This window comes from Schistocerca piceifrons, chromosome 5, assembly GCF_021461385.2.
Source record: "Schistocerca piceifrons isolate TAMUIC-IGC-003096 chromosome 5, iqSchPice1.1, whole genome shotgun sequence".
Classification (NCBI taxonomy): domain Eukaryota; kingdom Metazoa; phylum Arthropoda; class Insecta; order Orthoptera; family Acrididae; genus Schistocerca; species Schistocerca piceifrons.
The window spans coordinates 410,116,852-410,132,035 of record NC_060142.1 but is presented as its reverse complement, the minus strand read 5'-3'; the positions used below and the strand labels follow the sequence as shown (position 1 = coordinate 410,132,035).

Here is a 15,184-nt window from a genome sequence, read left to right as displayed (position 1 = left end):
ATGGGGTTCACTGTTTCCTGGCATTTCAATTTTGAGCTCTTTGTGTAGGAAAGATCAGGGATGTATACAAAATTAACGAAGAACAGGGTCCATAATATCTCGATCGTGAATGCTGTTTGCTGAGAGCAGTGTGTACTTTGTGAGTAATGCCACAAAATACCACTGGAATTCTACCCTGCAAGGTATAATCCTCAAACCGTCTGGGATTTATGAAGATGTCTGAGAAATTGAGAAGCTGGGGGAATTTATCAGGATGCGCAGACTGCCTGTGGCAGAGGGAAGACGGATATGGAAGGCGAACTGAAGTGCATGGTGTTCAAAGACATAGGAAAGTAATAGTTTTGGTTTTGGGGAGACGCAAGCTACTCTGGTGAAATTAAGGCTGGGGACTTGCGGCTTTGTGTACTGCTCGTATGTGTCCATCGGCGTCGAAGCTGCTTAGAGTGTGGTGAGACGTACAGTTTTGGGGCGCAGACATATGAACTGTGTGTGTTGATCTGTCTGACAGGTTGGTGGTGTCGGCGCCACGGTATGGTGGCACGGGCGCTGTCTTCGCGTGCTCATTGGAAGACCTTCAGTGCAACCCCATCGTCATTTCTAATCTCACAGGTGAGGAGTTCCTATTCAAAGCAGAGACAGCTCTCATGGTAATGTGCCTTTTGCTCTTGTACAATTCGTTGTGAAGATAATGTCCTTTTATTTGTAACCTATTGCAATTTAGAGTAACATGGTCGAAAGCGGGGCAGTTCTTGGTAGCGGGCAGATGAAAAGGGATAAAGGTGGGAAACGTGTTTACTCATCTCAAGCGACGCAGGTTTTTCTTTGACTTATACGGGATGTTTGTCCAAATCTACGTAGTTAAACAGGAGCGGCGGCTGTATGCACTGTCATCCTCTTCGAGTAAGAGTCGCGCATTTCGTCACTGGTTCGCAAAGTCACGGAGATGCCAGCCAAGATCTAATGGCAGACGGTGCGACTTAGGCGTTGTGCATTACGGTTTGGTTTACTATCAAAATTTCGAGGGCGTACGTTCCTTGAAGAGTCAATCAATGTAGTGGTTTCTGCTATGCGTATTTCGCGGAAAGACCATGAAGGGGAAATTAGAGAAAATGGCGCTCACACGCAGGCGTTCTAACAACCATTCTTCCCGCGCAGCATTTGCAACTGGAACAAGAAAAGGGGAACCGTAGTGATACCCTTCAGTATCCTGCGGCACGCTCCATGAGGTATCTTGCGATGTGTAGATACAGATATCCATGTGCAAGTAGATGTAATGTATTTGTCATCCGTTGTCGATGCCCCCTAATTCTACATGCCAATGTGTCTAAACCTCTCAATCCGAAAACCTGTTCTACAACGCAATATTGGTTCAAATGGCAAATGGCTCTGAGCACTATGGGACTTAACTTCTGAGGTCATTAGTCCCCTAGAACTTAGAACTAGTTAAACCTAACTAACCTAAGGACATCACACACATCCATGCCCGAGGCAGGATTCGAACCTGCGACCGTAGCGGTCCCGTGGTTCCAGACTGCAGCGCCTAGAACCGCACGGCCACTAAGGCCGGCCAACGCAACATTAAATGTATAACTGGACAATAGAACTATTGTATAACATATCAGAATTTTCTTTAATATCATCTGCAGCTGTTAATTATAAAAACGAGGACCAGCAGAAAGATAGCTAATAAAATGTCAGTAGAATGAAGGTAAAGAAAAGGGGAAAAGTCAGAATATTGCTTCTTCACACAGTCAGGTCACTACTACATCTAGGATTTCTAGGTGCAAAAATCTGATACAAACCTACATCTACATCCATACTCCGCAAGCCACCTGACGGTGTGTGGCGGAGGGTACCTTGAGTACCTCTATCGGTTCTCCCTTCTATTCCAGTCTCGTATTGTTCGTGGAAAGAAGGATTGTCGGTATGCCTCTGTGTGAGCTCTAATCTCTCTGATTTTATCCTCATGGTCTCTTCGCGAGATATACGTAGGAGGGAGCAATATACTGCTTGACTCCTCGGTGAAGGTATGTTCTCGAAACTTCAACAAAAGCCCGTACCGAGCTACTCAGCGTCTCTCCTGCAGAGTCTTCCAGTGGAGTTTATCTATCATCTCTGTAACGCTTTCGCGATTACTAAATGATCCTGTAACGAAGCGCGCTGCTCTCCGTTGGATCTTCACTATCTCTTCTATCAACCCTACCTGGTACGGATCCCACACTGCTGAGCAGTATTCAAGCAGTGGGCGAACAAGTGTACTGTAACCTACTTCCTTTGTTTTCGAATTGCATTTCCTTAGGATTCTTCCAATGAATCTCAGTTTGGCATCTGCTTTACCAACGATCAACTTTATATGATCATTCCATTTTAAATCACTCCTAATGCGTACTCCCAGATAATTTATGGAATTAACTGCTTCCAGTTGCTGACCTGCTATATTGTAGCTAGATGATATGGGATCTTTCTTTATATGTATTCGCAGCACATTACACTTGTCTACATTGAGATTCAATTGCCATTCCCTGCACCATGCGTCGATTCGTTGCAGATCCTCCTGCATTTCAGTACAATTTTCCATTGTTACAACCTCTCGATATACTACAGCATCATCCGCAAAAAGCCTCAGTGAACTTCCGATGTCATCCACAAGGTCATTTATGTATATTGTGAATAGCAACGGTCCTACGACACTCCCCTGCGGCACACCTGAAATCACTATTACTTCGGAAGACTTCTCTCCATTGAGAATGACATGCTGCGTTCTGTTATCTAGGAATTGTTCAATCCAATCACACAATTGGTCTGATGGTCCATATGCTCTTACTTTGTTCATTAAACGACTGTGGGGAACTGTATCGAACGCTTTGCGGAAGTCAAGAAACACGGCATCTACCTGGGAACCCGTGTCTATGGCCCTCTGAGTCTCGTGGACGAATAGCGCGAGCTGGGTTTCAAACGATCGTCTTTTTCGAAACCCATGCTGATTCCTACAGAGTAGATTTCTAGTTTCCAGAAAAGTCATTATACTCGAACATAATACGTGTTCCAAAATTCCACAACTGATCGACGTTAGAGATATAGGTCTATAGTCCTGCAGAACTGTTCGACGTCCCTTCCTGAAAACGGGGATGACCTGTGCCCTTTTCCAATCCTTTGGAACGCTACGCTATTCTAGAGACCTACGGTACACCGCTGCAAGAAGGGGGGCAAGTTCCTTCGCGTACTCTGTGCAAAATCGAACTAGTACCCCATCTTGTCCAGCGGCCTTTACTCTTTTGAGCAATTTTTATTGTTTCTCTATCCCTCTGTCGTCTATTTCGATATCTACCATTTTGTCCTCTGTGCGACAATCTAGAGAAGGAACTACAGTGCAGTCTTCCTCTGTGAAACAGCTTTGGAAAAAGACATTTAGTACTTCGGCCTTTAATCTGTAATCCTCTGTTCCAGTACCATTTTGGTCACAGTGTGTCTGGACATTTTGTTTTGATCCACCTACCGTTTTGACATAAGACCAAAATTTCTTAGGATTTTCTGCCAAGTCAGTACATAGAACTTTACTTTCGAATTCACTGAACGCCTCTCGCATGGTCCTCCTCACATTACATTTCGCTTCGCGTGATTTTTGTTTGTCTGCAAGGCGTTGGCTATGTTTATGTTTGCTGTGAAGTTCCCTTTGCTTCCACAGCAGATTTCTAACTCGGTTGTTGTACCACGGTGGCTCTCTTCCATCTCTTACGATCTTGCTTGGCACATACGACGATTTAGTTGAAGAAGGTGCTACCTTCAAATGCGATAATTTATTATGGAATACATGTTGTTTTGTTGTTGTTGCTGTCGTGGGATTCAGTCCGAAGACTGGTGTGCAACAAATCAGGTTTTTCGGTGACCATTGGTAGGGGAAACATAAAACACTCGTATGTTTATCTTGACAATGATCACTGAAAAACTTGACTGAAACGCAAGTATGTACAATATCAACATGGTTTGCATGCTATCGCGGAATACACCATTTTTTCTGCTCGGAAGATTTTAGAATGGTTTCTGATACCCGAAACCGGTCATCGCTTAAATAAAAAGAACTTAATTTCGCAACTTTGGTTGTTTTCTACACCAAACTAGTTAACACAAGGTGCTATCCCGACATGTCATGAACCCAGCATGCTGGAAATCCAAAAAAGCATCTGATATTGTCACTGAGCAGTATTTCAATCTGAGGGAATGTTGCAGACCTTCTACACGGCTTGCTCTATGTCCTTGAAGATAGCAGGAATTTTTAAATATCAAATAAACACCACCGAATACTGCAGAATTGAAATAGACTGAGCAAAACGCCCACCCGCAAAGGGTGTTAGAAGCGCTACTTCGCAGCTCACTCTTACCTTTTACCTAATCCTTTTCTAGTCCGGTAATTCCCCTGTAATTGCATTTGTTTCACGATTTTTCAATTCAATTAATACAAGTGTTGAAGAGAAGGGGGAGCGAGAGAGAGAGAGAGAGAGAGAGAGAGAGAGAGAGAGAGAGAGTCTTGTAACTACAGCAATGTTACGTACGTCTGGGAAAATAGAAACAGGGTGAATACAAAAATAATCGTAAAATGTTATAGAGAATTCAATTTGCAGCATCGTCGATTGTCACTGGAGTATTCAGCAGCTTGGACGGCATATTACTTGTTTTGTCTGTGAAACTGTCCAATCATTATTTCATCCATGACACTGGTGGTTGAAGAGTGTGGCTATGTGTTAAATGGCTTGAACAAGTCACTTTTTTGTACTTTGTTTATTCTTTCATTTGTTTCGGGCTTTCGTTCATCTAGGTTACATACGGTTATGTACTTATTATCAATCTGAGTATGTAGACTGTATTTCAATGTCGCAGCGGTGCTGTGGAAAATAGCACTTTTTTTAGCCACCCTCCATTTTCCTAGCACATATAAATGTTTGATTTACGGTGAGAGTACACTTTCTTTAGGTATCAGTAGCTCCTCGTTACAGTATTCTGCACACGTCATAAACACCTGTCCTGGCCGTGATTTCTTTTCTGTTGTGCACTTGGGCCCTGGGAGAGCAGCCGTTTCTGGCCACAACTCTGGCATCCCCCTCAACTGCAGGATTTGTACGTGCATAAGATGAATCAAACACTGAAATAATTTTAACAATCGGGGGTCTAGTCCAAGATATTGCTTTTGAGGTAATGTATTAAGTCTTGTGGGACTGAAGAAATACACTGCATAACCAAAAACGTGAAGCACCCACAAGCTGAGGAGGAAACTTCGTGAACTGAGATGGTATGTGATATTATTTCGTTGATTACAGAATCGAATCAAATCTGCAAAAGAACTTGGCAGTGTGATACAACGCGTCAGTATGACGTTGTACGCTTTCTGGCCTAGATGCACGCACAGGTTCGGTTGGAAAGGGTACCACAAAGCAGTTGGGTCCTATTCTGACGCAAACCGGTTTACAAATATTGCAACTGATCCTTGATATCCAGGATACTGGCACTGGGACTTAATTGACGTCCGAGCTGGAGCCACACATGTTCTGTCGGATCTGGGGATCTTTCTGGCCGCTTGAGTACCTTAAGAAACCGCAGACACCTCATAAAAACACGTGTCATGAATGGAAGAGCATTGTCCTGGTGCTTAAATATTGTGCTAGCGAGGGACAACGTGAAGACGCAGGATGTCCGTAACATACCGTAGCGCCGTTAGAGTTTCCTCAGTCACTACGAGCTGTCACGACGACTGAATAGAATCGTTCAGCGTGACCGAAGTGCAACCCTTCCGCAAGTTGCTGCATTGCTGGGCCATTAACAAGTGTCAGCGTGCGAACCATTCAACGAAACATCATCGATATGGGCTTTCGGAGCCGGAGGCTCACTCGTGTACCCTTGATGACGGTGCGTCGTGCATTCCGACGGACTTGGGAAATTCCAGCAGGACAGTGCGACACCCCATACGTCCAGAATTGCTACAGTGTGGCTGCAAGAACACTCTTCTGAGTTTAGTGCCCGGAAACACCGACATTGGGCTGTTGATGACTGGAAACTTGTTGCCTGGTCGGACGAGTCTCGTTTCAGATTGCATCTAGCGGATGGACGTGTACGGGTATGGAGACATCATGAATCCATAGACCGTACATATCAGGAGGTGACCGCTCAAATTGGTGGAAGCTCTGTAATGGTGCGGGGCGTGTGCAGTAGGAGTGATATGGGATCCCTGATATGTCTAGATACGAGTCTGACAGGTGACATGTACGTAATCATCCTGTCTGATCACCTGCACCCATTCATGTACACTGTGCATTCCGACGGACTTGGGAAATTCCAGCAGGACAATGCGACACCCCATACGTCCAGAATTGCTACAGCGTGGCTGCAAGAACACTCTTCTGAGTTTAAACACTTCCGCTGGCCACCAAACTCCCCAGACATGAATGTTATTGAGCATATCTGGGATGCCTTGCAACGTGCTGTTCAGAAGAGATCTCCACCCCCTCGTACTCTTACGGATTTATGGAGAGCCCTGCAAGGTTTCGTGGAGTCAGTTCCCTCCAGCACTACTTCAGACATCAATTGAATCCATGCCAAGTCGTATTGCGGCACTTCTGCGTGCTCGGAAGGGCCCTACTCGATATTAGGCAGCTGTACCAGTTTCTTTGGCTTCGCAGTGTAGTACCCAATGGGCTCCCCACATCACGACGCCAAGAGTAATACTGCTGTTTCTCTCCGAAACGTTGGATCTTTCCCCATGTCGCCAACCGCCACCATACTCTCCGACGATGACAGGCCTAATCCAGGTTGGTGCAAAACCGTGATTCATCCCTGGACAGTGCTCTGCCGTTCGTCAGCAATCCATGCTTCCCAGTCACGACACCACTCCAGACACAGCCATTTGTATTGTGGTGTTAACAGTGGCTTACGCTTGATACGGTAATTGCCTAGTCCGGCTGCTGATAGTGTCTAATGAATGGTGCAGAAGGACACGGAAGTTGCAGGGAGTCCATTTCTTGTTCCTGTATGGCAGACGCAGATGTGATGGGGTTATGATGTGCTTGGTGCACAGTACGGCGATCCTCTCTTGTGGTGGCCAGACGTGGTCGACGGGATCCTCGGCGAGGAGTATGCCTGCGCGCCCATGCCGTCCAACATCGGGCCACTGTCACTTCCGAATGTCCCACGAAACTACACTCATGCTCATAAATTAAGGATAATTGCAGAATGTGGTGCCACACAACGTGGCACTACACAAAACTGGCGGTAATAGCATAGGCACGTAGAGAACACACACGACACAGATCTGTAAGTCCACGTTATTGGTGATAAGTTGAGAAAACCGTCCCGAAACACATGTGCTACAAAACGCCACTGTTTCCTACACATGTACCTCGACATCAATATGGGATATGATCACCAGGCACACGTACACAGGCCGCACAACGGGTTGGCATACTCTGGATCAGGTAGTCGAGCAGCTGCTGGGGTATAGCCTCCCATTCTTACACCAGTGCCTGTCGGAGTTCCTGAAGTGTCCTAGGGGTTTGAAGACGTGCAGCGATACGTCGACTGAGAGCATCCCAGACATGCTCTATGGGGTTAAGGTCTGGAGAACAGACAGGCAACTCCATTCGCCTCATATCTTCTGTTTCAAGGTACTCCTCTGCGATGCCAGCTTGGTGGGGCCGTGCGTTATCATCCATCAGGAGGAAAGTGGGATCCACTGCACCCCTGAAAAGGCGGACATACTGGCCGCAAAATGACGTCCCGATACACCTGACCTGTTACGGTTCCTCTGTCAAAGACATGCAAGGGTGTATGTGCACCAACCATAATTCCACCCCACACCATCAAACCATGACCTCTATACAGACCCGTTTCAAGGACATTAAGGGGTTGTAGCTGGTTCCTGGTTCACGCCAGATGAAAACCCGGCGAGAATCACTGTTCAGACTATACCTGGACTCGTCCGCGAACATAACATGGGACCACTATTCCAATGACCGTGTACTGTGTTCTTGACACCAGGCTTTACGGGTTCTCCTGTGACCAGGGGCCAGTGGAATGCACCTTGCAGGTCTCTGGGCGAATAAACCATGTCTGTTCAGTCGTCTGTAGACTGTGTGGCCGTGGTAAGGTCCTGAGCAAGGCTACCTGCAGTTCTTCGTGGCCGTCTGTGGGCAGTGATAGTGTTGTACACTGTGGACGTCCCGTACGGTAGCGCCAGGACACGTTTCCTGTCTGCTGGAATCGTTGCCGTAATCTTGAGATCGCACTTCGTGGCACACGGAGGGCCCGTGCTATCACGTGCTGTGTCTGACCGCCTCCAGTCGCCCTAGTAACCTACCCCTCATAACGTCATCAATATGTGTTCTTTGAGCCATTTTCACCACACAGTCACCATTAGAACGTCTGAAATCGTCTGCACACTTACTTGCTGCTACTCTGACTAGCACCTACACACCTCTGCATATGTGGATTGCTGCCAGCGCCACTGTGCGACGACTGCAGGTCAAATGCACTGTGTGGTCATACCCCGAGGTGTATCAGCATTATCCTTAATTTATGAGCATGAGTGTAGGTATTGCACGATTCAACCAGCCGGCCAAATGAAGACCCACAATGAGTACCCTTTCAAACACGCCATATCTGTGATCAAACGTTTCCCCTCTCGCATTGAGGAGTTTAAGAAATTTAAAGAACTGTCGGTGTGGAACCATGAATGTGGATCGCACACTTTGCTAAGTTGCACCGTCGCTTTTCGGAAGGCTGACATTTAAAAGTATTCCATCCATTTATTGGGCTGCGCCCCCGTGTCTGCATCGATGAAATGAACACGGTAGCAATGAGTACCGGTTACAGCAACAAGCTCACTAACGCAATCTAGTGCGAAGGTTCTAGACATGAAACTCGAATCCTAATGATGAAAGACATTTTCGTCGCTAGAGTTTTATCAGTTACGTTTTATTTCTGAAAGCCGGTCGTTGTGACAATGTCTTAAGTTTCATAGCTCTCTGCAGTCAGAAGGGATGTTACAATATCGATAGTGTTCGGCTTGTAACATTAGGACGTTAAACTTACTACCCCATTGGCACTATTCGAGAAGCGGATTATGAGATTACGAAGGCAGTTTCGTGTGTGAGCCGCATCCGTGAAAAAAAAAAAAAAAATGATGCTCCTGGTAATCTGACATCATCTTTCACTGACGTATGATATATGAACTTACTGTCAAATCGTGTGCATCACGTTATTGGCTACAACATATGTCAGGCTACCAGCACAGGCTGTCAGCGTATTTAGCAACACCACACTCCCAAGTTGCGTCAGAATGCTTCGAGAAACACAATTTTTGTTTTCTTTCTGTGATACTGTCTTTGCGGCCAAATACACTGCTAAAATAGATTTCTCGCTTATAATCAGTTTTTGGTTTTGCCAGTTGAGCAGGAACGGGACATTCTGAAAGACGACGCTTGGATTGGCAGTGCCGTGGATGTTCAACGGTCCGGGAAAGGAATTGTGGTAAGTTTTGCAAGACTTCTTGTGTGTCTTCCTTAGTAATGGTTCCCTATGATACCATTTTTCCTGATTTTTATTTCAATTTGTCTTCAACCAAATATTTTACTGAAATGAAAAAATATTGACAAAATTTTAATTTTTAAATTTAAAGTAACAATCATTGCTAATTTATGATGTTATAGTGTGATTTTTTAGTCTCTTAGATCGTTACAAGATGATTATTGTAACTTCTCAGAAGAACCATGTAATGACGATTGCATTTTGCTTGATTTATTACCCATCTAGCTTCGTATTTGCTTACTTGGGACACATGTTGTGTCAGTAAAGAAAATATGTTTATGGAAGCGTGGTAACTCTTATAATCTTTGGTGGTCAGTTAGGTCTTGGATTTGGTTACGGTCGAGTTGCGGGCTCGATTACTTTTTGGTCTTCTCAGCTCGCCGGAAAACACCTCGCGATAAGGGCCTCTCAGTTTCAATTTTAAAACTTTTTATTTCAAATGGTTTCGGGTAGTGTGTGAAATTTTCAGAAACGTGAGATTAAACTGTGATTATTTCCTGTAATATGGGGACACAACTTCTATAATTTTTAATATGATTCCGTCTTGCTTTTAGCTGTTTGAGTTTTATTTAATATTTCGATTACGACGTTTGTGCCATTTTAAAGCGTAACATTTCGACATATAGGCTGACGTTAGGCAGAATTTACGCTGTTATCACTCCGTGACGTCAACTTATATGTCATAAATCTTATGCTTGAAAATGGCACCAAAATTGAAATTGCAATAGTAAAATAAAACACTAACAGCGAAATGCAAGATCACAAGATTTATTAAATTGTGAGTATCTTCCATATAAGACACGAACACGGTGAAACGTTTAAATTTAAAATTTGCTCACATCGTTTTCATGAACACAAGAGCGAAGAACATTGTGTTGTTCATACTGAACCTTATCGTTAAAACAACCACCAAAAGAAAGTAATCAGGTGACCAGTACAAAGTTTCCTTAAAACTCCCTGTTACAAAGTCTACAGAATTTAGAGATAGATTCACAGGTTTAATAGTCCAAAAATTGCTTTCTGAGCTCTTCATATTCATCGACTGTAGAGTAATAGCACGTTGGAAAGGGTATTAACTTTAACATACGTTTTTTTGGTGGTCGTATGGTCTGTTCTTAACCTATTAATGGTGACAATTTTCTTTCACCTAAGACCAGAATTGAAGACAGTGGTGCAGTAACCAGGTAAGTCACGTTTACATACTTTCGAGTAAAACATGAAAGCTGTGCAATGTTGTAAAAAATTTTTCATCGGTCTTGTCTTTCCCCAACCTTTGTATTGGCCACCAGTAGATTGTAGTAGCTTATTACAGATGCGTACAAAGATTTATTATGGCATCTGTTGAACTTTAAAAAAAAATGGGCTTGTCTCTCTCTTCCACCAAACAACTTTTTTATCAATATGACGTCAAATGAATAAACAAGTAACGAAAGAAACAACTATAAGCACTTTACAGATTGCTGAAAGTTATGAGGAGTCTGAGAATTACAAAAAAAAAAAAAAAATGGATAGCGCATTAAACGTTATAGCTGTGGAAAGTTAATAACAATTCATTGAGCTTCTCCCTCTGATGTACTGGATGTAGCATTCAGAACAGTTCACTCACATATCAACTTATTATAAACCTCCTTGTCTGAAGCGGGCACATACTTCTTGGCAAGCCTTGTGCCATCTTTATACTAGTATTTTTCAGATGACATAGCAGAACCACTTTACAAAGATTTCCACAGGAAAAGTCAATGTAGTTGAGGCTTTCTGAATGACGAACTCATGATAAATAGTTGTGATAATGATGTATTACAGCGAAGTACATGCTTGTGTTCAGTGCTGCATTCAAAGAACCTGTATTTTGAAACAGTAAACTTCTCATTATCGACATTCTTAATGTTGCACCGAAACAGCTTTTTCGAGTGGGGCCAGAAGTCTGTATCTATGTGCAACAAGGACGACACTGCAGAAATACATGTGATATGTTCTACTCCTTTCATATGGCAGACGCTGACAGCTGTTTGGTGTAATGGCAAGGAAAGTCACGGATATGTCTGGTTCTTACTCCAAACAGCAATCGTCAATAAGCCCATCCCACTCGTTATTCTGAAATTGTTCCACGGACAATTTTCATTCTTGTAACATGCGATCGATCTGTTTTGAAACAATTATGTAGTAAAATCTCAAGTTTGACCAAAACTGGACAAATCTGGTTACTAACCAATGCCTTCAATTAAAAACCCGAAGCGTAAGAAGCATGAGATGCTGAATTGCCCACTATCAAGCCCCTTTGAAATTAATGTCCTCATTACATAATTATGGGGACTCTTCTTTTGCTCTAACTGAAAACTGTGGATAGTAATCACAGTGGGGAATGGATATTGTAGTGGATGCGAGTTGTTGCATGTTTTTGTTAAGATTGTCAGCTCGTTCATTGCCCCTTATGCCGAGGTGACGTGGTATTCACTGGAAACAAAGCGATTTACGTAGATCTTTCGATCTCCTTGGATGTCATTGGATATCTTGCGCTAGACAGCTCACACTGTTTTGTAAGCTACTGGTTCAAGGGTAAAAAGAGCATTTATACTGCATATCAAAACTTTGCCTAGTTTTAGCTCCGTTACATATAATGTGGACTGCAAAATAGGGAATGGCTCAGTTGTTAGTGCGAAGGTATGTTTGTATAGGATCTGCACTGTAGGATCTGCCCTGCACATATAACTCAAAATAGAATGCATCTCTCGCAGCGATGCCTAATGTTGCCGCCCCACCCATACACGCTTTGCCTTAGTCACTCCAAAAGCAATATAATTTATACAGAGTTGAGACTTCCAAGTCACTCGAGGAGACAGTTGCGCTGATATCTTGATAATCTTATACTGAATGATGAACCCGAGCTTGAATGTCACTCACAAGGGAACGTTCTCAGCTGTAAGTAAACGATCTTGATGAAATTTTGCGGGTGTATAGAGAGGTCCAAGTAATACAATACGTATTTTTTATTTTTTCGCCAATTTCCTTTTTAAGGGGTAAAACACACCCCAGAAGGTAATTTGCCATATTAAATGTGTAGTAAATATCGTGGAAACTATAATATATAAAAATGTGTTTCATAAAGAAGTTGATATGTAATTAATGTTCATGAAAACTATATAATCAACGATTATAATTAATTTTGAAATATGTTACAAGATAAATTAAAGAAACTTTCACCCCACATCCATCCATGTGTTTTTGGAAAATAAGCAGTTCACAATGTGCTGTCAGGGTATTTTCAACATACCTAACTAAAATATGTAAAGTCATTATTATTCTAATTATTTCTTTTACTTATTGTTGTTTTATGGTTTAAACTATCATTTTAAGATTTATATTAAAGTTTTTTGTGTTGTCAGGTTACAGTTTCACATTTATAATTGTTAATTGAAAATAATTAGTAAATCATAATTATAATACAGAATCATTACAATAGTGTTAATCTTTAAAGAGACGCTTATAAACAAAATTCAGCAGAATTTCAAATTGTGGCGGGTGATGCTCTAAATATCCTGATCTGTACCAGGCATATTTCAGTATGTTGGAAAAGCTTGGCGAGGAGAAGAGAATTGATTACTTACTAGTGACTGCTGCCAGATAATATTGAATCTCAAGTGGAGATTGACTTCATAATCTACATCTACATCTACATCTACATTGATACTCCGCAAGCCACCCAACGGTGTGTGGCGGAGGGCACTTTACGTGCCACTGTCATTACCTCCCTTTCCTGTTCCAGTCGCGTATGGTTCGCGGGAAAAACGACTGTCTGAAAGCCTCCGTGCGTGCTCTAATCTCTCTAATTTTACATTCGTGATCTCCTCGGGAGGTATAAGTAGGGGGAAGCAATATATTCGATACCTCATCCAGAAACGCACCCTTTCGAAACCTAGCGAGCAAGCTACACCGCGATGCAGAGCGCCTCTCTTGCAGAGTCTGCCACTTGAGTTTATTAAACATCTCCGTAACGCTATCACGGTTACCAAATAACCCTGTGACGAAACGCGCCGCTCTTCTTTGGATCTTCTCTATCTCCTCCGTCAGACCGATCTGGTACGGATCCCACACTGATGAGCAATACTCAAGTATAGGTCGAACGAGTGTTTTGTAAGCCACCTCCTTTGTTGATGGACTACATTTTCTAAGCACTCTCCCAATGAATCTCAACCTGGTACCCGCCTTACCAACAATTAATTTTATATGATCATTCCACTTCAAATCGTTCCGCACGCATACTCCCAGATATTTTACAGAAGTAACTGCTACCAGTGTTTGTTCCGCTATCATATAATCATACAATAAAGGATCCTTCTTTCTATGTATTCGCAATACATTACATTTGTCTATGTTAAGGGTCAGTTGCCACTCCCTGCACCAAGTGCCTATCCGCTGCAGATCTTCCTGCATTTCGCTACAATTTTCTAATGCTGCAACTTCTCTGTATACTACAGCATCATCCGCGAAAAGCCGCATGGAACTTCTGACACTATCTACTAAGTCATTTACATATATTGTGAAAAGCAATGGTCCCATAACACTCCCCTGTGGCACGCCAGAGGTTACTTTAACGTCTGTAGACGTCTCTCCATTGATAACAACATGCTGTGTTCTGTTTGCTAAAAACTCTTCAATCCAGCCACACAGCTGGTCTGATATTCCGTAAGCTCTTACTTTGTTTATCAGGCGACAGTGCGGAACTGTATCGAACGCCTTCCGGAAGTCAAGAAAAATAGCATCTACCTGGGAGCCTGTATCTAATATTTTCTGGGTCTCATGAACAAATAAGGCGAGTTGGGTCTCACACGATCGCTGTTTCCGGAATCCATGTTGATTCCTACATAGTAGATTCTGGGTTTCCAGAAATGACATGATACGCGAGCAAAAAACATGTTCTAAAATTCTACAAGAGATCGACGTAAGAGATATAGGTCTATAGTTTTGCGCTTGTCACAAAGTTCTTCCAACACTGTAAGCCACATTTGTTCCAATTGCTATATCTGTCTTGGGGAGCGGTGGGATCACTAAATGAACAATTCCTTGTGGTCAGGTCTGTAGCATAAAGCGTTTTTTTCACACTGACCACTGCCTTTTCATAGTTTTAAAACAAAATTTTGGAGAGTTTGGACTGAGAACTCGAGAATATATTTTTTTTCTTTCTAAGTAAATGAGAAATATCTGTATTATTATTAGATCCTTCGGGTGGTCCATGTGAAATAATCATTTCGAGTCTCGTAGCTGACAACAAGGAGTTTGTTCCTCTGGTGATCCCAAAAGGCTCACCAGGACAGCTACAGCTGTTGGACATATATAGCATTTGATGTTGGAAGTACTTTGTGAGAAAATTTTCAGATCTAGTTCTGCTGAATGTTTATTATGTCAATCTCGACTTGAGAAACAACATAATCAAGCTGCTGTCACTAGTACATAATCAATTCTCTTTGGGAAGATTGTACTGAAATATGCTGGATACAAACCAGGATATTCAGAGGATCGCTCGCCACAATGTGCGAATCATACTGAATTTTGTTTTATATTGTGTTCTACGTCATGTGTACTATATGAAGAAATTTCTTTCATTTTATGTGCATTG

General features: G+C 42.8%; 1 protein-coding gene across 1 annotated transcript in view; it reads left to right on the top strand.

The window, feature by feature from the left end:
- Nucleotides 1-413: 413 nt before the first annotated feature.
- LOC124799038 (integrin alpha-PS3-like) overlaps nucleotides 414-15,184 on the top strand; it is a 194,492-nt gene continuing 179,721 nt past the window's right edge. Inside the window, exons 1-3 of the mRNA XM_047262575.1 lie at nucleotides 414-448; nucleotides 509-609; nucleotides 9,431-9,513. Of these exons, the coding sequence (XP_047118531.1) occupies nucleotides 414-448; nucleotides 509-609; nucleotides 9,431-9,513 (219 nt within the window). The remainder of the gene's footprint in view (nucleotides 449-508; nucleotides 610-9,430; nucleotides 9,514-15,184) is intronic.